The sequence below is a fragment of the Mesoplodon mirus genome (genome assembly GCF_964341445.2).
Source record: "Mesoplodon mirus genome assembly, chromosome: 6".
NCBI lineage: Eukaryota > Metazoa > Chordata > Mammalia > Artiodactyla > Ziphiidae > Mesoplodon > Mesoplodon mirus.
The window spans coordinates 82169728-82197307 of NC_138982.1; the positions used below are offsets into that span (position 1 = coordinate 82169728).

At 39.5% G+C, this 27580-nt stretch overlaps 1 protein-coding gene and 1 pseudogene across 2 annotated transcripts in view; both read left to right on the forward strand.

Annotated features, from left to right (window-relative positions):
• The window catches only part of IGSF11 (immunoglobulin superfamily member 11), a 150834-nt gene that overhangs the window by 109322 nt on the left and 13932 nt on the right, over positions 1–27580 (forward strand). Inside the window, exons 2-4 of the mRNA XM_082625705.1 lie at positions 526–689; positions 3192–3399; positions 6154–6309. Of these exons, the coding sequence (XP_082481831.1) occupies positions 526–689; positions 3192–3399; positions 6154–6309 (528 nt within the window). The remainder of the gene's footprint in view (positions 1–525; positions 690–3191; positions 3400–6153; positions 6310–27580) is intronic.
• LOC309806430 (tetratricopeptide repeat protein 19, mitochondrial-like) lies at positions 19538–20597 on the forward strand (annotated as a pseudogene). Its single transcript has one exon. The product of its transcript is annotated as a tetratricopeptide repeat protein 19, mitochondrial-like (transcript).

Here is a 27580-nt window from a genome sequence, read left to right on the forward strand (position 1 = left end):
GTAGATCTATTTGGAGAGGATTGGCATCTTAAGAGTGTTGATTCTTCCAACCCATGAACATTGCATATCCATTTATTTAGTCTTATTTGATTTCTTTCATCAGCATTTTATAGTTTTCAGGATATAGATCCTGAGCATATTTTGTTGGATTTATATATAAGCATTTAATTTTACAGTGTGTTATTGTGTAATGATTCTTTAAAATACTTTCAATTTATTTCCTATCCCTCATCACCGTTAAAGCTTTGCTTAGACCCTGTCAGTTGAATTCTCCCAATCTGTATTTGAATCTGGCAAATATCAGATACTGTCTTACAAAATAGAATGTGTCTTCTATTTTTCCTTTATAGTTTCTAAGAAGTAAAAGGTTGAAAAATTTTTATTATTTTGACTCAGTGAGTGGTCAGTAGATGTTTAGTAAGACTGTCATATCAGTCTGTTTACATTACTGATAATATAAAACACACAGACCTTTTCTGAAGAGATTTGGTCTATCACATAACGTCTTTCTTCCTCCTTCTGTAGGTGTTGCAGCTTCCCTGGAAGTCTCCGAGAGCCCTGGGAGTGTCCAAGTGGCCCGGGGTCAGACAGCAGTCCTGCCCTGTACTTTTACTACCAGCGCTGCCCTCATTAACCTCAATGTCATTTGGATGGTCATTCCTCTCTCCAATGCGAACCAGCCTGAGCAGGTACTTCTGTTCCATCCTGTGCTACCTCTGAAATTTTAATCTTTTCACAAGAGGTGGGTAGGCAAGCATCTTGAGTACATATTTGATTTCTAGAATAAGGTGATACTTCCACTGAACCTAAGCTGTTTTAAGTCCTACTCCTGCATTATTAGTCAACTATCAGAAGAAGCTATCCTCTTTGTAAAAGATTTTTTTTTTTTTTTTTTTGCGGTACGCGGGCCTCTCACTGTTGTGGCCTCTCCTGTTGCAGAGCACAGGCTCCGGACGCGCAGGCTCAGCGGCCATGGCTCACGGGCGCAGCCGCTCCGCGGCATGTGGGATCCTCCCGGACCGGGGCACGAACCCGTGTCCCCTGCATTGGCAGGCGGACTCTCAGCCACTTGAGTCACCAGGGAAGCCCCCAATATTTTTTTTTAATTAAGAGATGTCAAGGGGATCCTTCCGAGGATTTTATGTAGGAACCTGGAATTTCATCAAAACACATTGCTGACAGGAAATACCGAGACAGAAAAAGCAAAGTATATTTTGACAGGGAGGGACTAGCACTAACATAGGTGGATGAGAGAGTACTTTTTAAAGATAGTGATAGGGCTTCCCTGGTGGTGCAGTGGTTAAGAATCCGCCTGCCAATGCAGGGGACACGGGTTCGAGCCCTGGTCCGGGAAGATCCCACCTGCCGCGGAGCAGCTAAGCCCATGCGCCACAACTACTGAGCCTACGTGCCACAACTACTGAAGCCCATGAGCCTAGAACCCACACTCTGCAACAAGAGAAGCCACCACAATGAGAAGCCTGTGCACCACAACTACTGAGCCTGCACTCTAGAGCTCACGAGCCACAACTACTGAAGCCTGCGCGCCTAGAGCCCATGCTCCGCAACAAGAGAAGCCACTGCAATGAGAAGCCCGTGCACCGCAACGAAGAGTAGCCCCCGCTCACCACAACTAGAGAAAGCCCACGCGCAGCAACGGAGACACAATGCAGCCAAAAATAAAAATTAATTAATTATAAATAAATAAAGATAGTGATAATATTAAGGAAGTAACATTAGGTAGTAGTACTTGATTTGTTTGGTTAATTGCACAAGTATTTAAAAATAAACAAAGCCAGGCACACTAGATCTCTTCCAAGATTCTCAAATAAATTAGGGTACATGAAAATAGAAGCTACTATCTAATAAGGTGTATCAGTTATAGGTAAAAGATCCCATAATATGCGATACCCACTGCAGAAAATAATCCTCGGAAAATTAGTGAATTGTGAACATGACTATACATTCATTCCCCAAATTAACTTATTTCTGTTATGAAGCTTTTTGGCTTCAGTAAGCTTTTTACTACCTAAAAATATTTGATAAGCTAAGTTTTCTGATAGGAAATTTAAATTGATATATTTAACAGTAACCTCTTCTATTTCCTTAATCCATGGAACTTTAATAATTAGACTGAGCCTTTGAGATCATTTTGTTCAGCTTCATCATTTTAGGATTCAGTGATAGAGGCAACAAAAGACTTGACCACAGTCTGCCAGACATTTAAGGTAGAGCTAAGATAAAACCAGGTACCTCACTCTCAACCCAAAGGGCTTTTTGCAGTACCTCCCTGAGTCATCTCCCAGGAAGAGTTAACTTTGGTAAGGAAATTGACATAGATAAGCAATCATGGACTCATAACTCTTCTTCCCTTTTATGGCGTTCACTTATATTCAGTCTATAACTGTGAGCTATCATTTTGTGACCTAGTAAGCATGAGAATGGCAGTGTTAATTTTTTTTAACATTTTTTTCTGGAATTAATTTTTTGCACTGGTAAAAGTATTTATGAACTAATAGTAAGGTATCATAAAATGCACTTTCTATATTGTGTTGAGTTAGGTAAGGATTCGATGTTATTCCAGTTTGGTATGTAAGAATTTAGAATCCCTGATATCTACAGATAGGTGCTGTAGTACAAAGTTGGTGACCTAGAGGGGTGGGATAGGGAGGGTGGGAGGGAGGGGATATGGGGATATATGGTATACATATAGCTGATTCACTTTGTTATGCAGCAGAAACTAACAGAACATTGTAAAGCAATTATACCCAATAGAGATGTTAATAAAATAAAATAAAATGAAAAAGAAAAAAGAAAGCCCAACAAATAATTAAAAAAAACAAGTTGGTGGGGCTTCCCTGGTGGTGCAGTGGTTGAGAGTCCGCCTGTCGATGCAGGAGACATGGGTTCATGCCCCGGTCCGGGAAGATCCCACATGCCGTGGAGCGGCTAGGCCCGTGAGCCACGGCTGCTGAGCCTGCGCGTCCGGAGCCTGTGCTCCGCAACGGGAGAGGCCACAGCAGTGAGAGGCCCGCGAACTGCAAAAAAAAAAAAAAAAGTTGGTGACAACTCTAATATTAGAAATACAATTTTCCAATGTTTGGTATAGTCTGCTGTTTACTAGATAGTTATTGTTATGTGTCTAGAAGGAGATGCAGTGGCCAATTTATTTCTTTCGCTTTCCTTTGCAGGTCATTCTGTATCAAAGTGGACAGATGTTTGATGGTGCCCCCCGGTTCCATGGTAGGGTAGGATTTACAGGCACCATGCCAGCCACCAATGTCTCTATCTTCATTAACAGCACCCAGCTATCAGATACAGGCACCTACCAGTGTTTGGTTAACAACCTTCCAGATAGAGGGGGCAGGAATATTGGGGTCACCGGTCTCACAGTTTTAGGTGAGTGACAGGAAATGTTGCAGCTACCTTGGCTTTACTTACGAATTTACTCTCAAGCATATTTACTTCTGCCAGTTTTTCTGTACTCTCTTTTCTGCTTGTGTCCTTTTCCTTTCCTCTCTCCTTTCAGCTCCATCTGGACTCTGCTTCTCCATGCTTCTTCCACATAGTCTCCCCACCCATTACTCCATTTCAGGTGGCTCTCGAAAGCTTACTTGTTAAATGACTTTTCCTCAAGGTGGAGAAAGGTGGTATAAAATACCATCAAAAGTGGCCTCTCACTTTTCCTAAGCTTTTATAGGATAGGACTTATTGTTGAGAGCAAATTAAATCAAGAACAATTGATTATAAGCAGGGAGCAGTGGTTTTAGCACACGTGAGAATAAATTTACTACTACTCCATATCTATGTAATGCTGAGTAGGCCCCCGACAGTTCTAAGCTTTCACCTCTTGTCCTGGAAGAAGTTTAATAATACTTCCTTTTACTCTCAAAAGCATCCTTGTTTGAACGAGAAATTATATGATCAGTTTGGTCTTAATATTGAAATCAAGTAGATTTAGAGTCTTTTCCAAGGTTTCATAGACCATGAACAACAATAAAGTTTAGCTTAAAATTTAGGTCTCTGTACTCAAACCAGTATTCTTTCTATTATACCATACAGATAGACTATCTCATGCTAAATTAAATTCATTCTGAGCACGTTTTATTTCTCACTTGCGCTGCTTCTGAAATAAAGCACTGCCTCCTAAGTGGCTACTTGTGGTAGAAGTGGCTAAATTCAGTTCATCTGGGGAGGATGAGAAGTGCTTAGAGAAGCCTGATGCTCTGGACTGTCCTCCATCCTACTGAAGTCTCAGAATCGGCTCCAGGATTCCTTGGTACATTCTCCCCCTTTTTCCTTCCACTGTTGAGTCACTTGAAGATACCCGTGTTGGGGGTTCTTGCCATTTTCCTTCTTTGGGCAAGAAAATGCTATAACCCTGGCGCCTTGTTCTCCCAGTCTTCAAACAGAATAAGAAAACCAAGGACAAGTGGAAGATTTCTGTCCTAGAACTATTATTCATTCAAATATATTAAAATTATATAGACTTTAAAGCACTCTGAGTACTGAATAGAGAGTACTATTGGAATTTAACATTATTTTGACTCTTATACCTGTAGTTTAGGTAGTGAGCTTCCCACATGATCCACATTTATTTTTTCATTTTTTAAAGGAAGAAAAAAACCCTGTAATTTATCTTATAGTTAGTACTACCTTCAAATAATTATTTTGGCTTTCCCCTCATAGCCTCATGGTGGCAATGTTTAAAGCAGTAAATTGAGATTGGTTTATCCCATCACAGCAGTTAAGATTCCCTGAGATTTTTCAGTCTTTCTACCTAACCCTTTCATTGTTCTCTCTTCCCTCACCCATTTTCTTTGCTGGTTCCTCTGTGTGGTGCATTCATTTTCCACTCATTCATTCATTTTTGCAAGGTTGAACACAGTTATTAAAAAGTCATTAGCATTACAAGTGCATCATCACTTGTATTTAAACTCTACTGTATGCATTACCCAATATGAGAATCCAGGCCATGGGCTTAGTTTATATTTTTATTTGCTTGCTTTTTCACTCTAAACTCTCACCTTCTTCCTTTAGTATTCTTTTGTTTTTTGTAATTTTTTGTTTCACATCCTTTGTGTCCTTATCTGTCTTAATGATTATAAAATGTCCATTGCATTACTATCAAGTAGTAGATATACTTGAACCTTGCTCTGACTCCTCCCACCATAAGACAGAAGTTGGTATAATGTTGGTATGTCTGGTTTTGTTTGTAAAGTAACAAAGAACTATGGTAAGGTGGTCTTAGCCGAGAGTAGCCGGCAGGGTAAGTGGATGCTCTTCCTTGAAATATCTTCTTTACAAGGGGGCTCTTTCATCAATTAAAAAATTTTAATTGTGGTAAAGTATAACAAAATTTACCATCTTAGCCAATTTTTAAGTGAACAGTTTAGTATATTCAGTATATATATTTAGTATATTGTGCAACCAATCTCCGGAACTTTCTTCAACTTGCAAAAATAAAACTCTGCTCATTAAATGACATTTCTCCCTCTGCTCAGCAGCTGGAAACCACTGTTCTATTTTCTTTTTCTATGAATTTGAGTACCCTAGGTGCTGCATATAAGTGGAATCATACATTATTTGTCTTCTTATAACTGAATTATTTCACTTAGCATGTTCTCAAGCTTCATCCATGCTGTAGCATGTGTCAGAATTTCCTTACCTATCAAGGTTAAATAATATTCCATTGTATGTATGCACTATATTTTGTTTATCCTTCCATCCCTCTATGGACACTTGGGTTGTTTCCACCTTTTAGCTGTTGTGAATAATGTTGCTCTGAACATGTGTGTATTCAGTAATGCTTTTAAAAGCAATATGTTGACATGAAGGATCTTAAGAATTCTTTGAATACTTCTTTGGAGGAAGAAGAGTGAAACTAAAACCATAAGGTATCTTAAAAATATAATCAGAGGGTGTCGCCCCTTATACATATTTGCTCCCTGCCAGCTGAAGTTGTAGGCCCTGCACCTATGGCCAAACCTGTACATCGTACATACCATTCACTGGCTTTGCTCATGAGGTAGTCTTCTGGTATGTGTCCCCAAAACTGTTACCTGAGGTCCTAGTGCTGAATGTTGATGTCTCCTCGGTCATCATTTGACTCATGGTAAATGTGTTCCTTATTGCTTACCCTTCCTATTATAGTTCCTCCTTCTGCCCCACACTGCCAAATCCAAGGACCCCAGGATATTGGCAGCGATGTCATCCTGCTCTGTAGCTCAGAGGAAGGCACTCCTCGACCAACTTACCTTTGGGAGAAGCTAGACAGTAGCCTCCAACTACCCCCAACAGCCACTCAGGGTATGTACGGTGTTGCTTCGCGCATTTAATTCATTATCATGGAAAATTCTGACTTGCAGGCTCATGAAGTAATTGACTTTAATAGAGTTTGAAAAATAACACACTCTATTTGTAACTGCTGAAAAAGCTATCTGGATCGTTTTGTGTTTTCAACTTTAAAGAGGATAAAAATATCTCCTTTCATCTTCGCAATGCTGCCTTTATGAAATATATCTTATCCAGTGGTAACTATATATTGAAATTCTGTCCTTTTGTAGTGAAGACTTAAAATAGCTAATTGGTAGTTTCCTTGAATTGTTAACTGTAAGACAATCCTTGAAGTTTATAACTGAGAATCTACTTCCTACTTAAGAAAAAACTGCCTAATGTAGTATGAGAAACATCAGCATGGTCATGAGAGGCTTAATAGTCCTGTTTTCAGCCTCAAGTCTAATTAGAGGAGGAAGATGGGAAAGAGAACAGGAAAAGGCCTCAGATCATGGGAGATCCAGGAGTTGATCACACCAGATAGGTAAAGATGGAGGAGGCATGAGTATCACTGATGGTTTTCTGCATGTAAATCCAGCTGCTTAGATTTGATATTAAAGGAAACACCCTTGAAAAATTGAGGAAAATTTATGAAATGAGGGAAATTACAGAGTTATATATGTAATTTTTATTTCAAGAGAATAAAATTTAGCAGTCTTGTGTGTTGCATCATCTCTAATACAGAGCATGTCTCTTCCAGCATTCTCAGGGCAGATTTTCAAATCTTAACTTAAGGAGTTGGCAGTTAATGGAGAGGTCCCAAACAACCTTAGTTATGCCTGATAAGTTTGAATCATATTTTTGGTATAGACCTGTCATGGAAAGGAAAGTCCTAAGTTGTATGGTGAAGTTAGACATTAAAGAACCAGGATCACCAGCCTCTTAAGAGCTTTTAAGTTTCCTTGAAGAATCCCCACAGAAATTATTATTATTATTATTTTTTTATTAGTGTCTGCTTTATAACAAAGTGAATCAGTCATACATATACATCTGTTCCCACATCCCTTCCCTCATGCATCTCCCTCCCTCCCACCCTCCCCATCCCACCCCTCCAGGCAGTCACAAAGCACCGAGCTGATCTCCCTGTGCTCTGCGGCTGCTTCCCACTATCTATCTACCTTACTTTTGGTAGTGTATATATGTCCATGCCTCTCTTTCACTTTGTCACAGCTTACCCTTCCCCCTCCCCATATCCTCAAGTCCATTCTCAAGTAGGTCTGTGTCTTTATTCCCGTTTTACCCCTAGGTTCTTCATGACATTTTTTTTAAAAATTCCATATATATGTGTTAGCATACGGTATTTGTCTTTCTCTTTCTGACTTACTTCACTCTGTATGACAGACTCTAGGTCTATCCACCTCATTATAAATAGCTCAGTTTTGTTTCTTTTTATGGCTGAGTAATATTCCATTGTATATATGTGCCACATCTTCTTTATCCATTCATCCGTTGATGGACACTTAGGTTGTTTCCATCTCCGGGCTATTGTGAATAGAGCTGCAATGAACATTTTGGTACATGTCTCTTTTTGAATTATGGTTTTCTCAGGTTATATGCCTAGTAGTGGGATTGCTGGGTCATATGGTAGTTCTATTTGTAGTATTTTAAGGAACCTCCATACCGTTCTCCATAGTGGCTGTACCAATTCACATTCCCACCAGCAGTGCAAGAGTGTTCCCTTTTCTCCACACCCTCTCCAGCATTTATTGTTTCTAGATTTCTTGATGATGGCCATTCTGACTGGTGTGAGATGATATCTCATTGTAGTTTTGATTTGCATTTCTCTAATGATTAATGATGTTGAGCATTCTTTCATGTGTTTGTTGGCAGTCTGTATATCTTCTTTGGAGAAATGCCTATTTAAGTCTTCTGCCCATTTTTGGATTGGGTTGTTTGTTTTTTTGCTATTGAGCTGCATGAGCTGTTTATAAATTTTGGAGATTAATCCTTTGTCAGTTGCTTCATTTGCAAATATTTTCTCCCATTCAGAGGGTTGTCTTTTGGTCTTGTTTATGGTTTCCTTTGCTGTGCAAAAGCTTTGAAGTTTCATTAGGTCGCATTTGTTTATCTTTGTTTTTATTTCCATTTCTCTAGGACGTGGGTCCAAAAAGATCTTGCTGTGATTTATGTGATAGAGTGTTCTGCCTATGTTTTCCTCTAAGAGTTTGATAGTTTCTGGCCTTACATTTAGGTCTTTAATCCATTTTGAGCTTATTTTTGTGTATGGTGTTAGGGAATGATCTAATCTCATACTTTTACATGTCCCTGTCCAGTTTTCCCAGCACCACTTATTGAAGAGGCTGTCCTTTCTCCACTGTACATTCCTGCCTCCTTTATCAAAGATAAGGTGACCATATGTGCGTGGGTTTATCTCTGGGCTTTCTATCCTGTTCCATTGATCTATCTTTCTGTTTTTGTGCCAGTACCACACTGTCTTGATTACTGTAGCTTTGTAGTATAGTCTGAAGTCAGGGAGCCTGATTCCTCCAGCTCCGTTTTTCGTTCTCAAGATAGCTTTGGCTATTCGGGGTCTTTTGTTTTTCCAAACAAATTTTGAAATTTTTTGTTCTAGTTCTGTGAAAAATGCCAGTGGTAGTTTGATAGGGATTGCATTGAATCTGTAGATTGCTTTGGGTAGTACAGTCATTTTCACAATATTGATTCTTCCAATCCAGGAGCATGGTATATCTCTCCATCTATTTGTATCATCTTTAATTTCTTTCATCAGTGTCTTATAATTTTCTGCATACAGATCTTTTGTCTCCTTAGGTAGGTTTATTCCTAGATATTTTATTCTTTTTGTTGCAATGGTAAATGGAAGTGTTTTCTTGATTTCATTTTCAGATTTTTCATCATTAGTGTACAGGAATGCCAGAGATTTCTGTGCATTAATTTTGTATCCTGCTACTTTACCAAATTCATTGATTAGCTCTAGTAGCTTTCTGGTAGCATATTTAGGATTCTCTATGTATAGTATCATGTCATCTGCAAACAGTGACAGCTTTACTTCTTCTTTTCCAATTTGGATTCCTTTTATTTCCTTTTCTTCTCTGATTGCTCTGGCTAAAACTTCCAAAACTAGGTTGAATAATAGTGGTGAGAGTGGGCAGCCTTGTCTTGTTCCTGATCTTAGTGGAAATGGTTTCAGTTTTTCACCATTGAGGACAATGTTGGCTGTGGGTTTGTCATATATGGCCTTTATTATGTTGAGGAAAGTTCCCTCTATGCCTACTCTCTGCAGGGTTTTAATCATAAATGGGTGTTGGATTTTGTCGAAAGCTTTCTCTGCATCTATTGAGATGATCATATGGTTTTTCTCCTTCAACTTGTTAATATGTTGTATCACATTGATTGATTTGCGTATATTGAAGAATCCTTGCATTCCTGGAATAAACCCCACTTGATCATGGTGCATGATCGTTTTAATGTGCTGTTGGATTCTGTTTGCTAGTATTTTGTTGAGGATTTTTGCATCTATGTTCATCAGTGATATTGGCCTGTAGTTTTCTTTCTTTGTGACATCCTTGCCTGGTTTTGGTATCAAGGTGATGGTGGCCTCGTAGAATGAGTTTGGGAGTGTTCCTTCCTCTGAAATTGTTTGGAAGAGTTTGAGAAGGATGGGTGTTAGCTCTTCTCTAAATGTTTGATAGAATTCGCCCGTGAAGCCATCTGGTCCTGGGCTTTTGTTTGTTGGAAGATTTTTAATTACAGTTTCAATTTCAGTGCTTGTGATTGGTATATTCATATTTTCTATTTCTTCCTGATTCAGTCTTGGCAGGTTGTGCATTTCTAAGAATTTGTCCATTTCTTCCAGGTTGTCCATTTTATTGGCATAGTTTCTTGTAGTAATCTCTCATGATCTTTTGTATTTCTGCAGTGTCAGTTGTTACTTCTCCTTTTTCATTTCTAATTCTGTTGATTTGAGTCTTCTCCCTTTTTTTCTTGATGAGTCTGGCTAATGGTTTATCAATTTTGTTTATCTTCTCAAAGAACCAGCTTTTAGTTTTATTGATCTTTGCTATTGTTTCCTTCATTTCTTTTTCATTTATTTCTGATCTGATCTTTATGATTTCTTTCCTTCTGCTAAGTTTGGGGTTTTTTTGTTCTTCTTTCTCTAATTGCTTTAGGTGCAGGGTCAGGTTGTTGACTCGAGATGTTTCCTGTTTCTTAAGGTGGGATTGTATTGCTATAAACTTCCCCCTTAGAACTGCTTTTGCTGCGTCCCATAGGTTTTGGGTCGTCATGTCTCCATTGTCATTTGTTTCTAGGTATTTTTTGATTTCCTCTTTGATTTCTTCAGTGATGACTTCGTTATTGAGTAGTGTATTGTTTAGCCTTCATGTGTTTGTATTTTTTACAGATCTTTTCCTGTAATTGATGTCTAGTCTCATAGCATTGTGGTCGGAAAAGGTACTTGATACAATTTCAATTTTCTTAAATTTACCAAGGCTTGATTTGTGACCCAAGATATGATCTATCCTGGAGGATGTTCCATGAGCACTTGAGAAAAATGTGTATTCTGTTGTTTTTGGATGGAATGTCCTATAAATATCAATTAAGTCCATCTTGTTTAATGTATCATTTAAAGCTTGTGTTTCCTTATTTATTTTCATTTTGGATGATCTGTCCATTGGTGAAAGTGGGGTGTTAAAGTCCCCTACTATGAGTGTGTTACTGTCGATTTCCCCTTTTATGGCTGTTAGTATTTGCCTTATGTATTGAGGTGCTCCTATGTTGGGTGCATAAATATTTACAATTCTTATATCTTCTTCTTGGATCGATCCCTTGATCATTATGTAGTGTCCTTCTTTGTCTCTTCTAATAGTCTTTATTTTAAAGTCTATTTTGTCTGATATAAGAATTGCTACTCCAGCTTTCTTTTGATTTCCATTTGCATGGAATATCTTTTTCCATCCCCTTACTTTCAATCTGTATGTGTCTCTAGGTCTGAAGTGGGTCTCTTGTAGACAGCATATATATGGGTCTTGTTTTTGTATCCATTCAGCCAGTCTGTGTCTTTTGGTGGGAGCATTTAGTCCATTTACATTTAAGGTAATTATTGATATGTATGTTCCTATTCCCATTTCCTTAATTGTTTTAGGTTCGTTATTGTAGGTATATTCCTTCTGTTGTGTTTCTTGCCTAGAGATGTTCCTTTAGCATTTGTTTAAAGCTGGTTTGGTGGTGCTGAACTCACTCAGCTTTTGCTTGTCTGTAAAGGTTTTAATTTTTCCATCAAATCTGAATGAGATCCTTGCTGGGTAGAGTAATCTTGGTTTCAGGTTTCTGTCCTTCATCACTTTAAGTATGTCTTGCCACTCCCTTCTGGCTTGTAGAGTTTCTGCTGAGAGATCAGCTGTTAGCCTGATGGGGATTCCCTTGTGTGTTATTTGTTTTTTTTCCCTTGCTGCTTTTAATATGATTTCTTTGTGTTTAATTTTTGACAGTTTGATTAATATGTGTCTTGGTGTATTTCTCCTTGGATTTATTCTGTATGGGACTCTCTGTGCCTCCTGGACTTGATTAACTATTTCCTTTCCCATATTAGGGAAGTTTTCAACGAGAATCTCTTCAAATATTTTCTCAGTCCCTTTCTTTTTCTCTTCTTCTTCTGGAACCCCTATAATTCGAATGTTGGTGCGTTTAATGCTGTCCCAGAGGTCTCTGAGACTGTCCTCTGTTCTTTTCATTCTTTTTTCTTTATTTTGCTCTGCATCAGTTATTTCCACTATTTTATCTTCCACCTCACTTATCCGTTCTTCTGCCTCAGTTATTCTGCTATTGATCCCATCTAGAGTATTTTTCATTTCATTTATTGTGTTTTTAATCAATGCTTGATTCATCTTTAGTTCTTCTAGGTCCTTGTTAACTGTTTCTTGCATTTTGTCTATTCTATTTCCAAGATTTTGGATCTTGGAAATAGAATCTTGGATCATCTTTACTATCATTATTCTGAATTCTTTTTCAGGTAGACTGCCTATTACCTCTTCATTTGTTAGGTCTGGTAGGTTTTTATCTTGCTCCTTCACCTGCTGTGTGTTTTTCTGTCTTCTCATTTTGCTTATGTTACTGTGTTTGGGGTCTCCTTTTTGCAGGCTGCAGATTCATAGTTCCCATTGTTTTTGGCGTCTGTCCCCAGTGGCTAAGGTTGTTTCAGTAGGTTGTGTAGGCTTCCTGGTGGGGGGGACTAGTGCCTGTGTTCTGGTGGATTAGGCTCGATTTTGTCTTTCTGGTGGACAGGTCCACGTCTGGTGGTGTGTTTTGGGGTGCCTGTGGCCTTATTATGTTTTTAGGCAGCCTCTCTGCTAATGGGTGGGGTTGTGTTCCTGTCTTGCTAGTTGCTTGGCATAGGGTGACCAGCACTGTAGTTTGCTGGTCGTTGACTGAAGCTGGGTGCTGGTGTTGAGATGGAGATCTCTGCGAGATTTTCGCTGCTTGATATTATGTGGAGCTGGGAGGTCTCTTGTGGACCCATGTCCTGAAGTTGGCTCTCCCACTTCAGAGGCACAGCACTGACTCCTGGCTGCAGCACCAAGAGCCTTTCATCTACCCGGCTCAGAATAAAAGGGAGAAAAAGTAGAAAGAAAGAATTAGTAGAAGAAAGAAAGAGAGAGAGAAAGAAAGGAAGAAGGAAAGAAAGGAAGGAAGGAAGGAAGGAAGAGAGAAAGGAGGGAGGGAGGGAGGAAGGATGGAAAGAAAGAAAGGAGGGAGAGAGGGAGGAATGAAAGCAAAAGGAAGAGTGAATGGAAGACGGGAGGGAGGGAGGGAGGAAGGAAAGATGGGGGGAGGGAGGAAGGAAAGAAAAAGAAAGTGAAAGGAAGAGGGGTGGGAGGGAGGGAGGAAGGAAAGAAAGACAGGAGGGAGGGAGGGAGGAAGGAAAGAAAAAGAAAGAGTGAAAGGAAGAAGGGAGGGAGGGAGGGAGGAAGGAAAGAAAAAGAAAGAGTGAAAGGAGGGAGGGAAGGAGGGAGGAAGGAAAGAAAAAGAAAGAGTGAAAGGAAGGAGGGAGGGAGGGAGGAAGGAAAGAAAGAGAGAAAGAAGGAAAGGAGGGGTGGAGGGAGGGAGGGAGGAAGGGAAGATAGGAAAAAAAGAAAGAGCAGGTAAAGTAAAATAGAATAAAGTATGAAATATAGTAGTGTTATTAAAATTAAAAAGTAATTATTGAAAAAAAACGGACAGATAGAACCCTGGGACATATGGTGGAAGCAAAGCTATACAGAGAGAATCTTACACAGAAGAATACACATACACATTCACAAAAAGAGAGCAGGGGGAAAAGTCAAAAATCTTGCTCTCCAAGTCCACCTCCTCAATTTGGGATACTTCGTTGTAAAAAGAGGAAAAGGGGGAGAAGTCTTAAATCTTGTCCTGAAAGTCCACTTCCTCAATTTGGGATGATTCGCTGTCCATTCATGCACTCCACAGACGCAGGGCACATCAAGTGGACCGTGGAGCTTTAATCCGCTGCCTCCGAGGCTGCACAGAGAGATTTCCCTGTCTCTTCTCTGCTCTCACAGCTCTCGGGTCTCAGCCTTGGACCTGGCCCCGCCTCTGCGCGTAGGTCGCCGGAGGGCGTACGTTCTTCGCTCAGACAGGACGGGTTTAAAGGAGCCGCTGATTCGGGGGCTCTGGCTCACTCAGGCAGAGGGGAGGGAGGGGCGCGCAGTGTGGGGCGGGCTTGCGGCGGCAGAGGCCGGCGTGATGTTGCACTAGAGCGAGGCGCTCCGTGCGCTTTCCTGGGAAAGCCGTCCCCGGGTTCCGAGACTCCGGCAGTGGCGGGGCGCACAGGCCCCCCCGGAAGGCGGGGCGGACAGTGACCCACGCTCGCACACAGGCCCCGCGGCGGCGGCAGCAGCAGCAGCCCCAGCGTCCCACGCCCGTCTCCGGGGTCCGCGCCTTTAGCCGCGGCTCGCGCCCGTCTCCGGCGCTTCCCAAAGCAGCGCTCTTAATGCCCTCTCCTCGCGCACCAGGAAACAAAAGGGAAGAAAAAGCCTCTTGCCTCTTCGGCAGCTCCACACCCTTTCCCCGGACTCCCTCTGGGCTAGCCGTGGTGCACTAACCCCTTCAGGCTCTCTTCCTGCCGCCAGCCCCAGTCCTCTCCCTGCACTCCGACTGAAAGCCGATACCCGAGCCTCAGCTCCCAGCCCCGCCTGCCCCGGCGGCCGAGCAGACAAGCCTCTCGGGCTGGTGTGTGCCTGAGGGCACCGATCCTCTGTGCCGGAATCTCTCCGCTTTGCCCTCCACACCCCTGTTGCTGTGCTCTCCTCCGCTACTCCGAAGCTTTCCCCTCCGCCACCTGTAGTCTCCGCCCGCGAAGGGGCTTGTAGTGTGTGGAAACCTTTCCTCCTTCACGGCTCCCTCCCACTGGTGCAGGTCCCGTCCCTATCCTATTGTCTCTGTTTATTCTTTTTTTTCTTTTGCCCTACCCAGGTATGTGGGGAGTTTCTTGCCTTTTGGGGGGTCTGAGGTCTTCTGTCAGCGTTCAGTAGGTGTTCTGTAGGAGTTGTTCCATGTGTAGATGAATTTCTGATGTATCTGTGGGGAGGAAGGTGATCTCCGCGTCTTACTCTTCTGCCATCTTCCTCCGGGGTCCCCCACAGAAATTATTAATGGACCTTCCCATCACTTTTTAGTTAACCTAGCCTAGTATTATTTTAAAAAACTTCTTTTCAACATAATAACTTTTGGGTTACTCTAATAATGATTACTGCAATGCTGTTGTTCCCTACTGATCGTTCATTGCTAGATTTTTTAGCCATACTGTTGGCTAAATAGCTTTTTTTTTTTTTTTGGTGGACTAATCTTTTAATATTACCAGTGTAAGTGGCATGTTTAAATTAGCTCTTGTCTTGAAATCCTGAAAACTATATTCAAGTTCTAGATTTTCCAGTAACGATTTCTGTGACAGTTCACCTCTTTGTTGCCTTTTTGTAAGATAAGGCGATTTAACAATATCATCTCCAAGGTCCTCTGTATCAGCATTAAGATTCTATGATTTTAAAAAAAGATGGCGCCCGAGTGAGAGCCAGGCAGGGAGAGAAAGCCAGAGGCAGTGCCCACTAGGCAGCAAGTCTAGCTAAGCGCTACCTCAGATGCCTTCCCCTCAGGCCGAAGCTCCAGGACAAGCAGACCAGCTTCCCCAATACGAGGTCTGGGCGCCCAGTGACTGCTTTGCACTGGTCCCTGGAGCAGCATTGCCTTTGAAGATATGTATGTGTTGATAACAAATGACTGATTCTGGATCTGAACAATGGAAGCCACAGAATGAACAACATACCTGAGCAAGTTACACTATCAGTTTTGTTGGAGAGACCTTCAAGATGGCGGAGGAGTAAGCGGTGGAGATCACCTTCCTCCACACAGATACATCAGAAATACAGCTACATGTGGAACAACTCCTACAGAACAACTACTGAACGCTGGCAGAAGATCTCAGACTTCCCAAAAGCCGTGTGACTGACAGGGTCTTGGTGCTCCAGCCGGATGTCAGGCCTGTGCCTCTGAGGTGGGAGAGCCAAGTTCAGGACATTGGTCCAGCAGAGACCTCCTGGCTCCATGTAATATCACACAGTGAAAGCTCTCCCAGGGATCTCCATCTCAACGCTAAGACCCAGCTCCTCTCAAGAACCAGCAAGCTCCAGTGCTGGACACCCCATGTCAGACAACTAGCAAGACAAGAACACAGCCGCACCCATTAGCAGAGAGGCTGCCTGAAATCATAATAAGGTCACAGACACCGCAAAACACACCACCGGACACGGTCCTGCCCATGAGAAAGACAAGATCCAGCCTCATCCACCAGAACACAGGCACTAGTTCCCTCCACCAGGAAGCCTACACAACCCACTGAACCAACCTTAGCCACTGGGGGAAGACACCAAAAACAATGGGAACTACGAAACTGCAGCCTGCGAAAAGGAGACCCCAAACACAGCACGTTAAGCAAAATGAGAAGACAGAGAAACACACAGCAGATGAAGGAGCAAGGTATAAACCCACCTCACCAAACAAATGAAGAGGGAATAGGCAGTCACCTGAAACAGAATTCAGAGTAATGATAGTAAAGCTGATCCAAACTCTTGGAAATAGAATGGAGAAAATACAGGAAATGTTTAACAAGGACCTAGAAGAACTAAAGAGCAAACAAACAATGATGAACAACACAATAAATGAAATTTAAAATTCTCTAGAAGAAATAAGTAGTACAATAACTGAGGCAGGAGAATGGATAAGTGACTGGAAGATAAAATAGTGGAAATAACTACTGCAGAGCAGAGTAAAGAAAAAAGAGTGAAAAGAACTGAGAACAGTCTTAGAGACCTCTGGGACAACATTAAATGCACCAACATTCGAATTATAGGGGTCCCAGAAGAAGAAGAGAAAAAGAAAGGGACTGAGAAAATATTTGAAGATTATAGTTGAAAACTTCCCTAACATGGGAAAGGAAATAGTCACGTCCAGGAAGCGCAGAGAGTACCATACCAGATAAATCCAAGGAGAAACACGCCAAGACACATATTAATCAAACTATCAAAAATTAAACACAAAGAGAAAATATTAAAAGCAGCAAGGGAAAAACAACAAATAACATACAAGGGAATCCCCATAAGGTTAACAGCTGATCTTTCAGCAGAAACTCTGCAAGCCAGAAGGGAGTGGCACGATATATTTAAAGTGATGAAAGGGAAAAACCTACAATCAAGATTACTCTACCCAGCAAGGATCTCATTCAGATTCGATGTAGAAATTAAAAGCTTTACACACAAGCAAAAGCTAAGAGAATTCAGCACCACCAAACCAGCTTTACAACAAATGCTAAAGGAACTTCTCTAGGCAGGAAACACAAGAGAAGGATAAGACCTACAATAACAAACCCAAAACAATTAAGAAAATGGTAATAGGAACATACAATCAATAACTGCCTTAAATGTAAACGGATTAAATGCTCCAACCAAAAGACATAGACTGGCTGAATGCATACAAAAACAAGACCCATATATATGCTGTCTACGACAGACCACTTCAGACCTATGGACACATACAGACTGAAAGTGAGGGGATGGAAAAAGATATTCCATGCAAATGGAAATCAAAAGAAAGCTGGAGTAGCAATTCTCATATCAGACAAAATAGACTTTAAAACAAAGACTATTACAAGAGACAAAGAAGGACAATACATAATGATCAAGGGATCGATCCAAGAAGAAGATATAACAATTGTAAATATTTATGCACCCAACATAGGAGTACCTCAATACATAAGGCAAATGCTAACAGCCATAAAAGGGGAAATCGACAGTAACACAATCATAGTAGGGGACTTTAACACCCCACTTTCACCAATGGACAGATCATCCAAAATGAAAATAAATAAGGAAACACAAGCTTTAAATGATACATTAAACAAGATGGACTTAATTGATATTTATAGGACATTCCATCCAAAAACAACAGAATACACATTTTTCTCAAGTGCTCATGGAACATTCTCCAGGATAGATCATATCTTGGGTCACAAATCAAGCCTTGGTAAATTTAAGAAAATTGAAATTGTATCAGGTATCTTTTCCGACCACAATGCTATGAGACTAGACATCAATTACAGGAAAAGATCTGTAAAAAATACAAACACATGAAGGCTAAACAATACACTACTTAATAACCAAGAGATCACTGAAGAAATCAAAGAGGAAATCAAAAAATACCTAGAAATAAATGACAAGGAAACCACAATGACCCAAAACCTATGGGATGCAGCAAAGCAGTTCTAAGAGGGAAGTTTATAGCAATACAATCCTACCTTAAGAAACAAGAAACATCTTAAATAAACAACCTAACCTTACACCTAAAGCAATTAGAGAAAGAAGAACAAAAAAAACCCCAAGTTATCAGAAGGAAAGAATCATAAAGATCAGATCAGAAATAAATGAAAAAGATATGAAGGAAACGAAAGCAACGATCAGTAAAATTAAAAGCTGGTTCTTTGAGAAGATCAACAAAATTGATGAACCATTAGCGAGACTCATCAAGAAAAAAAGGGAGAAGACTCAAATCAATAGAATTAGAAATGAAAAAGGGGAAGTAACAACTGACACTGCAGGAATACAAGGATCATGGGAGATTACTACAAGCAACTCTATGCCAATAAAATGGACAACCTGGAAGAAATGGACAAATTCTTATAAAAGCACATCCATCTGAGACTGAACTAGGAAGAAATAGAAAATATAAACAGACCAATCACAAGCACTGAAATTGAGGCTGTGGTTAAAAATCTTCCAACAAACAAAAGTCCAGGACCAGACGGCTTCACAGGTGAATTCTATCAAACATTTAGAGAAGAGCTAACACTCATCCTTCTCAAACTCTTCCAGAATATAGCAGAGGGAGGAACACTCCCAAACTCATTCTATGAGGCCACCGTCACCCCGCTACCAAAACCAGACAAAGATGTCACAAAGAAAGAAAACTACAGGCCAATATCACTGATGAACATAGATGCAAAAATCCTCAACAAAATACTAGCAAACAGAATCCAACAGCACATTAAAAGGATCATACACCATGATCAAGTGGGGTTTATTCCAGGAATGCAAGGATTCTTCAATATATGCAAATCAATCAATGTGATACACCATATTAACAAGTTGAAGGAGAAAAACCATATGATCATCTCAATAGATGCAGAGAAAGCTTTCGACAAAATTCAGCACTCATTTATGATAAAAAAAACTCTCCAGAAAGTAGGCATAGAGTGAACTTACCGCAACATAATAAAGGCCATATATGACAAACCCACAGCCAACATCATTCCGAATCGTGAAAAACTGAAAGCATTTCCTCTAAGATCAGGAACAAGACAAGGTTGTCCACTCTCACCACGATTATTCAACATAGTTTTGGAAGTTTTAGCCACAGCAATCAGAGAAGAAAAGGAAATAAAAGGAATCCAAATCGGGAAAGAAGAAGTAAAGCTGTCACTGTTTGCAGGTGACATGATACTGTACATAGAGAATCCTAAAGATGCTACCAGAAAACTACTAGAGCTAATCAACGAATTTGGTAAAGTAGCAGGATACAAAATTAATGCACAGAAATCTCTTGCATTCCTATACACTAATGATGAAAAATCTGAAAGAGAAATTAAGGAAACACTCCCATTTAGCACTGCAACAAAAAGAATAAAATACCTAAGAATAAACCTACCTAAGGAGACAAAAGACCTGTGTGCAGAAAAGTATAACACTGATGAAAGAAATTAAAGATTATACAGACAGATGGAGAGATACACCACATTCTTGGATTGGGAGAATCCAAGTCATTGTGAAAATGACTGTACTACCCAAAGCAATCTACAGATTCAGTGCAATCCCTATCAAACTACCAATGGCATTTTTCACAGAACTAGAACAAAAAATTTCACAATTTCACACCTGCTGTGGCTGGCAGTTGTGCATCATGAAAGATGAGCCAGAAGAGGCGAAGCTAATTTTGCATGATGCTCTTCATCTTGCCTATAAGAGTGATAACATGAAGACCATCACTTACACTTATGATGTGATGGCCAACTTATCATTTATACGGGGTCAGCTTGAAAATGCGGAAAAACTTTTTAGAGCAACAATGAGTTACTTGCTTGGAGGGGCCATGCAACAGGAAGACAATGCAATAATAGAAATCTCTCTAAAGCTGGCCACTATTTATACTGCTCAGAATAGACAGGAATTGGCTGTTGCTGGCTATAATTCTGCATTTCAGCTCTAGAGGAAAAAATTGAAAGAGAAAAGGAATTATCAGAAGACACTTTGTCAGTGGAAGAGAAAGCCAACACCCATCTCCTCTTGGGCATGTGCCTAGACACCTATGCCAGCTACCTTCTGTTCTCCAAGCAGCCATCACAGGCACAGAGGATGTATGAGGAAGCTTTACAGATCTCTGAAGAAATACTAGGAGAAAGACACCCACAGACCATCATGCTGCTGAGTGACCTGGCCACCACCCTGGATGCACAGGGCCGCTCTGACGAGGCCTGTGTTCACGCACAGAGGGTGTCAGACCTGGCGAGACAGGCGGAGCACCCTGAGCTCCAAGTGCTGCTCAGTAATCTGGCTGCAGCCCTGACGCACAGAGCACGATATGCACAAGCAGAAGAGATCTACCAGGAAACAGTGAAGCGAGCAAAGCTGAAAAGAGATGAGGTTTCTGCGCAGCACATCAGGGAAGAGCTGGCTGAGCTTTCAGGAAAAAGGAGACCTTTGTCGTAACCTTACCAAGCTCTAGACCCCTTTTTATTGTAGGGAACGCCTAGTAACACCTCTTATTCCAGTCCCAGCAGCACCGTAATCATTGGCTTAAATCCTTTGTCCTTGATACTCAAGTCCCCTCAACTTAGCCTTGGTGGAGGACAGGCTGTATACACTGTATACATAGCCACTTCTGTTGTGCAAAGAAAACTTTCACCCCCACCTGATTTTGCATCTAAGGACAGGTGTCATTTGATGCTTTCCATTGTAACAGATGGTTGCTTAGGTGCTGTCCATGCTGGTCTGAGTATAGCTCTAGATTAAGAGAGGCCAGTTTCCCTCTGGGGTAGAGACTGGTATTTCAGCCAGGCATCTCTCCCCTAAGATTTTTGTCCACCGATTTGCTGCCTTCTCTTATTTTATCAATACCTGGCAGACCAGAGCTACCGGTCTCATGGTAAAGGGGGATGACGGTGAGTTATTTTCTCTTATCATCTATCTCCTGAAGCCCAGTGTGGGATTTAATGCATAAAAAAGTAATATCTTGGCCTGCCACGAGCATCCAGCATGAAGTTTTAAAGTGGGAATTAGGCACTTGAAAGTATAGTGCCCATTTGATTATAAATAAAAGTGAACTGTATGTTTTTGTATGTATCTGGTTATATACAACTATGAAAAAAGGAGGGCAAGGAATGACGACCTCCTGCATCCCTGCTCTCTGAGCATTCACTCCTCTGCATCCAGTCACAGGTGTCCCCAAACCCTCTGACTCTGAGTGGGGCCCTATAGGTGTAGTGTTGAAAGCTTCCCAGTCGCTCTGATGTGTCCTACTGGCACTGTAGAAGAACCAGTGCCCTGGACCCTAGCTCTGGCTTTTGGAGTTTGGGTCTTAGTATCTTCGTGTGTAGTGAGATTGTCTCTTAGCCCTGGGAGAATGCATTTGGTGGATGACCTTACCTGGATAGGCTGCTGTGTTGAGAGCTTTATCACACTGCCTCAGAGTGTGTAAAGTACACAACACAGGGGGCATCGATGATGTTTTCACCCCAGCAGTTCTGCAATTTTTCTAGGTACCATGAAGGAACCCTGTTGTTGCTGATATGCCTTTGTGTGGGGGGGGGGTGGGCAGGATAAACTGATAGTTTGGGTTCCTGTGTACATACTGGGAGAACCCTTTCATAATAAACTAGACACTCTGCAATAAAATAAATAAATAAAATAAAATTATGTCGCAATAAAAGTTACCAAAAAGTTGTCCTCATATAGTTTACATGTGGATACTAGATATTGAGTAAATTTAAAACCAGCATCCTGTGGAGGTATACTTTGATTTTATACAGAGGAATAATAAAGTGGATTTAGTATTGTTCTTTTGGTATATAAAACTTTGAATTCTAAAATAAGTGAAAACTATGTTTGATGGATATTATCTGAAGCAAAATATAGCAGTCTGGGCAGTGTTTCATTAGGCCTGTATAGTTGGCCCAGGTCCCATTAAGTGGAAGCATAATGCATGAGACAGTTCATCAGCCTCTGCATCAGTGGGTTCTCAACCAGAGACAGTTTCATTTGGCAGTATCTGGAGACATTTTCGGTTGTCACAGCTGTGAGGAAGGTGCTACTGGCAGCTAGTAGGTAGAGGCCAGGGGTACTGCTTAACATCCTATATGCACAGGTCAGCCCCCACAATAAAGAATTATCCAGCCCCAAATGTCAACAAGTGAATTAAGTTAATAGATTTTTCAAACATTAAAACCCCCCTCCATTTCTGGAATAAAGTCTATTTGTGATTAGTTTTTAATAAATTGCTAATATACAGTATGCTAATATTTTAATAGAACTTTCTCATCTGTGATCATAAGTGAGAATGGCCCATATTTTTCTGTCTTGTGTTATCCTTCGTTGAGTTTTAGTATCAGATGATAAAATGAGTCGGGCAGTTCTTCCTCTTTTTCTGTTCTCTGAAACACTACGAATAAGACAGAGGTGTTTTAGGACAAAGAAGACAGTGTGTTTGGCATGGAGTAAGCAAGGTAGAGAATAGTAGGAGCTATTTTGTCCAGTTACAGGTGCTACAATGGGGGTATGTATACATATATATTTCTTAAAATTTATATTTGTTAGTCGTATTATTCAAATACTTTATATCTTTACCAATATTTTATTTGTTTCAGCTAGTATTTTATGTGAGAGATTTGTTTAAAAATCACATAGTAGGATTGTGGATTTGTCAATTATGCCTTCTTTTTTTTAACCTATCCTGGGCCTCTGTTGCTTATAGGTTGTTATATCTCACTGTTTCTCTATGTTTAATATGCATTTTTGTGTTATTTTAACTGATATCAAAACCCCTGTAGTAGCTTTCTTTGGTTAATTCTTATTGTTATGTTTCTCTTTTATGGTTCATTTACTTCCGGGTTTCCATGCTTTATGTTTTAGGTGTATCTCTTGTAAACAGCATGTCTGGATCTAGTTTGGTTTCCAGTCTACAATCTGAGAACATTTTTCCTTTGATTGATTGAATCCATTTACATTAATTTTGATAATGGATATACTTAAGTTAATTTCGAATACCATATTTTATGTTTTCTATTTACCCAGCTTTTTCTTTTACACCCTATCCCATACCTTCTACTGATTATTTCAATGTTCTTTATAAATTATGTATTTTTCCTTCATAGTTCCTAAGAAATCTTCTGTTGTCCTTATCCTTTCATAATTTAATGCAGCGAAGAGAGATGATTAACTCTCCTGCTTGCTTGAGAACTCTGTGCAGAACCTGATATGGAGATCATAGATGGAACATCTTAACTATCACTGTAGTCCAACACTATCATGTTACAAGGGAGGAGACTGAGGCCCAGAGAGGATACCAGGTTTGCCCAGAGTCCACTGATAGAAAGCACTGCCATTCTCCTGCCAGGCTGGGAAGCCTCAGGAATCTTGATTCTCCTTCTTGAACTCCCGCTCTGTTTCCCTTCCCAGTGAGAGTGTGTCCATTTTTCTCTCATGGGGAGCAGAAAAGTCTTCAGCCACTTAATTTGCCCAATAAACAGGGGCTTATTTCCTCTTCATAGAGATGTTATTCTGACCAAAGATAAGATTTCCCCTTTATTTTGCCCTCAGACATAAAGAAGCTAGTCCTATGCAGTGTTCATTACTCCCTCTTCTGAAAAAATTAAATATGAGCAATTATCATAACTGTATTCATTTGTTCATACATTCATCCATTCTTTTAGTTGTGTGTCTGTGTGTGTGTGTGTACACAGACACAACACTTATTCTGTGCAACTGCTTTAGGGTAGAGTGTTGGGGAAGGTAAAGGAATATAAAAATAAAGAGATATATCTCCATTCTAGAGTTCACTGTTTAATGGGGGAGACCAATATAAAGAGATAACTACAGTGCTATGTATTTAATGCTATAAAAGTGTTTATAGTGCTATAAAGTTAAAATGATAGAAGTATTAATTCTCCCTGAAGAGTTTAGGAAGGACTTTATAGGGAATGAAATTCCTGAGAAGAAAAGGATCTTAAGGGATGAGTAGATGTTTTACCAGGTAAAAGCGGTTATTATCAATAGAGAGAACCATGCATGCAAAATCTTACAAGCATAAAAGTTTGACTTTTTTGTTGAAGTATAGTTGATTTACAATGTTATATTAGTTTCAGATATACAACATGGTGATTCAGTATTTTTATAGATTATACTCCATTTAAAGTTATTATAAAATATTGGCTATATTTCCTGTGTTGTACATTACATCATTGTATCTTTTTTTTTTATATATACCTTGTAGTTTGTACCTCTTAATTCCCTTCCCCTTCCTTGACCCTCCACCAACCACTTTCCCCACTGGTAACCCCTAGTTTGGTCTCTGTATCTATGAGTCTGTTTTGTTATGTTCATTCATTTGTTTTATTTTTTAGATTCCATATATAAGTGAAAACATACAGTTTTTGTCTTTCTCTATCTGACTTACCTCACTGAACAATACCCTCCAGGCCCATCCATGTTGTTGCAAATGGCAAAATTTCATTCTTTTTTATGGCTGAGTATTCCTCTGTGTGTGTGTATTCGTGTATTCCCCCCCACCACATCTTCTTTATCCTTTCATCTGTTGATGGACATTTAGGTTGCTTCTATATTTTGGCTATTGTAAATAATGCTGCTATGAACATTAGGTTGCATACATCTTTTTGAATTTATGTTTTCATTTTCTTTGGATATATACCCAGCAGTGGAATGGCTGGATCATATGGAAGTTCTATTTTCAGTTTCTTTGAAAAACCTCCATGCTGTTTTCCATAGTGGGTATAAAAATTTACATTCCCACTGACAGTGTATGTTCCCTTTTCTCTATATCCTTGCCAACATTTATTATTTGTTGTCTTTTTTACAGTAGCAATTCTGACAGTGTGAAGTGATAGCTCGTTGTGCTTTCGATTTGCATTTCCCTGATGACTAGCAATGTTGAACATATTTTCATATGTCTGTTGGCCATCTGTATGTCTTCTTCAGAAAAATGTCTAGTCAGGTCTTCTGCGCAATTTTTAACCAGGTTGTTTGCTTTTTAGATATTGAGGTATATGAACTGTTTATGTATTTTGGATATTAACCCATTACCAGCATGCCATTTTCAAATATCTTCTCCCATTCAGTAGGTTATATTTTTCATTTTGTATGTGGTTTCCTTCACTGTGTAAAAGCCTTTAAGTTTAATTAGATTCCATTTGTTTATTATTGCTTTTGCTTCCCTTGCCTAAAGAAACAGGTCCAAAAATATTGGTAACACATGTGAAAGAGTGTATTGCCTGTGTTTTTTTCTAGGAGTTTTATAGTTTTCAATCCTACATTTAAGTCTTTAATCCATTTTGAATTTATTTTTGTATGTGGTGAGACAAAATGTTCTAATTTCATCTTTTTACAGGTAGCTAGCTGTTCAGTTTTCCCAACACCACTCATAGAAGAGACTGACTTTTCCCATTGTATATTTTTGCCTCCTTTCTTATAGATTAACTGACCCATGTGTGCATGAGTTTATTTCTGGACTCTCTGTTCTGTTTCATTGATCTATGTGTCTGTTTTTTGTAACATACTGTTTTGATTACTGTAGCTTTGTATTATATTCTGAAGTCAGGGAGGATTATACTTCCAGCTTTGGGGTTTTTTTTTCTCCCTAAAGATTGCTTTGGATATTAGGGGTCTTTGGCAGTTCCATATGAATCTTAGGATCATTTGTTTTATTTCTGTGAAAAATGTCATGGGTATTTTGATAGGGATTGCATTAAATCTGTAGGTTGCTTTGGTTAGTATGGACATTTTAATAATATTAGTTCTTCCAATCCATGAACACAGGATATCTTTCCATATCTTTGTATCATGTTCAGTTTCCTTCATCAGTGTGTTATAGTTTTCTAAGTATAGGTGTTTCATCTCCTTGGTTAAATTTATCCCTAGGTATTTTATTCTTTTTGTTATGATTATAAATGGGATTCTTTCTTGTATTCCCTTTCTGATAGTTTATTATTGATGTATAGAAAAGAAGCAGATCTCTGTATATTGATCTTATATCATGCAACTTGATTAAATTCATTTATTAGTTTTAATAGTTTTTTGGTGGAGAATTTAGGGCTTTCTATATACAGCATTGTGTCATCTTCAAATAGTGACAGTTTTACTTCTTCCCTTTTTAAATTTTTATTATCTGATAGCTGTGGTTAGGACCTCCAATGTTGTGTTAAATAGAAATAGTGAGAATGGACATGCTTGTCTTGTTCCTGATTTTAGAGGAAAAACTCTCAGATTTTCCCCATTGAGTATGTTGTTAGCTGTGGGTTTGTCATAAATGGCCTTTACTATTTTGAGATATGTTCTTTTATACCAGCTATGTTGAGAATTTTTTATCATGAATGGGTGTTGAATTTTGTCAGATGCTTTTTCTGCATCTATCTAAATGATCATGTGATTTTTATCCTTCCTTTTGTTAATGTGGTATATCACATTGACTGATTTGTGGATACTACACCATCCTTGCATCCCTGGAATAAGTCCTACTTGATCAAGGTGTATGATTCTTTTTATATACTGTTGAATTTGGTTTGCTGATATTTTATTGAGGGTTTTTGCATCTTTGTTCTTCAGAAATACTGACCTGTAATTTTTAGGGTAATATTGTTATCTAGTTTTGGTATCAGGGTGATGGTGGCCTCATAGAATGAATTTAGGAGTGTTCCTTCCTCTTTAATTTTTGTAACAGTATAAGATGGATAGGTATGAACTCTTCTGTATATGTTTGGTAGAATTCCCCTGTGAAGCTATCTAGTCCTGGACTTTTCTTTGTTGGGAGGTTTTTTTTTTTTTTTTCTTAATTACTGATTCATTTTCAATACTAGTAATCAGTTTGTTCAGGTTATCTATTTCTTCCTGATTCAGTCTTGGAAGATTTTATGTTTCTAGGAATTTATCCATCTCTTCTAGCTCGACCAATTTGTCAGCATATAACTGTTCATAGTATTCTCTTATGATTGTATTTCTGTGATATCAGTTGTAATTTATTCTCTTTCATTTCTTATTTTGTTTATTTGTGTCTTCTTTCTTTTTTTCTGAATGAGCCTGGCAAAAAGCTTATTAATTTTGCTTATCTTTTTGAAAAACTAGGTCTTGGTTTCACTGATCTTTTCTTTTCTTTTGGTCTCTTTTATTTATTTCCACTCTGATCTTTATTATTTCCTTCCTTTTTCTGACTTTTATTTTTTTTTCCCTCATCTCTTTAGATGGTAGGTTAGGTTGTTTATTTGAGATTTTTCTTGTTTCTTGAAGAAGGCCTGTATTGCTATAAACTTACCCCAGTAGACCTGCTTTTGCTACATCCCATAAATTTTGGAAAATTGTGTTTTTATTTTCTTTTGTCTCAAGGTATTTTCTGATTTCCTCTTTGATTTCTTCATTGACCCATTAGTTTTTTGGTAACATGTTGTTTAGTCTCTATGTATTTGTGTTTT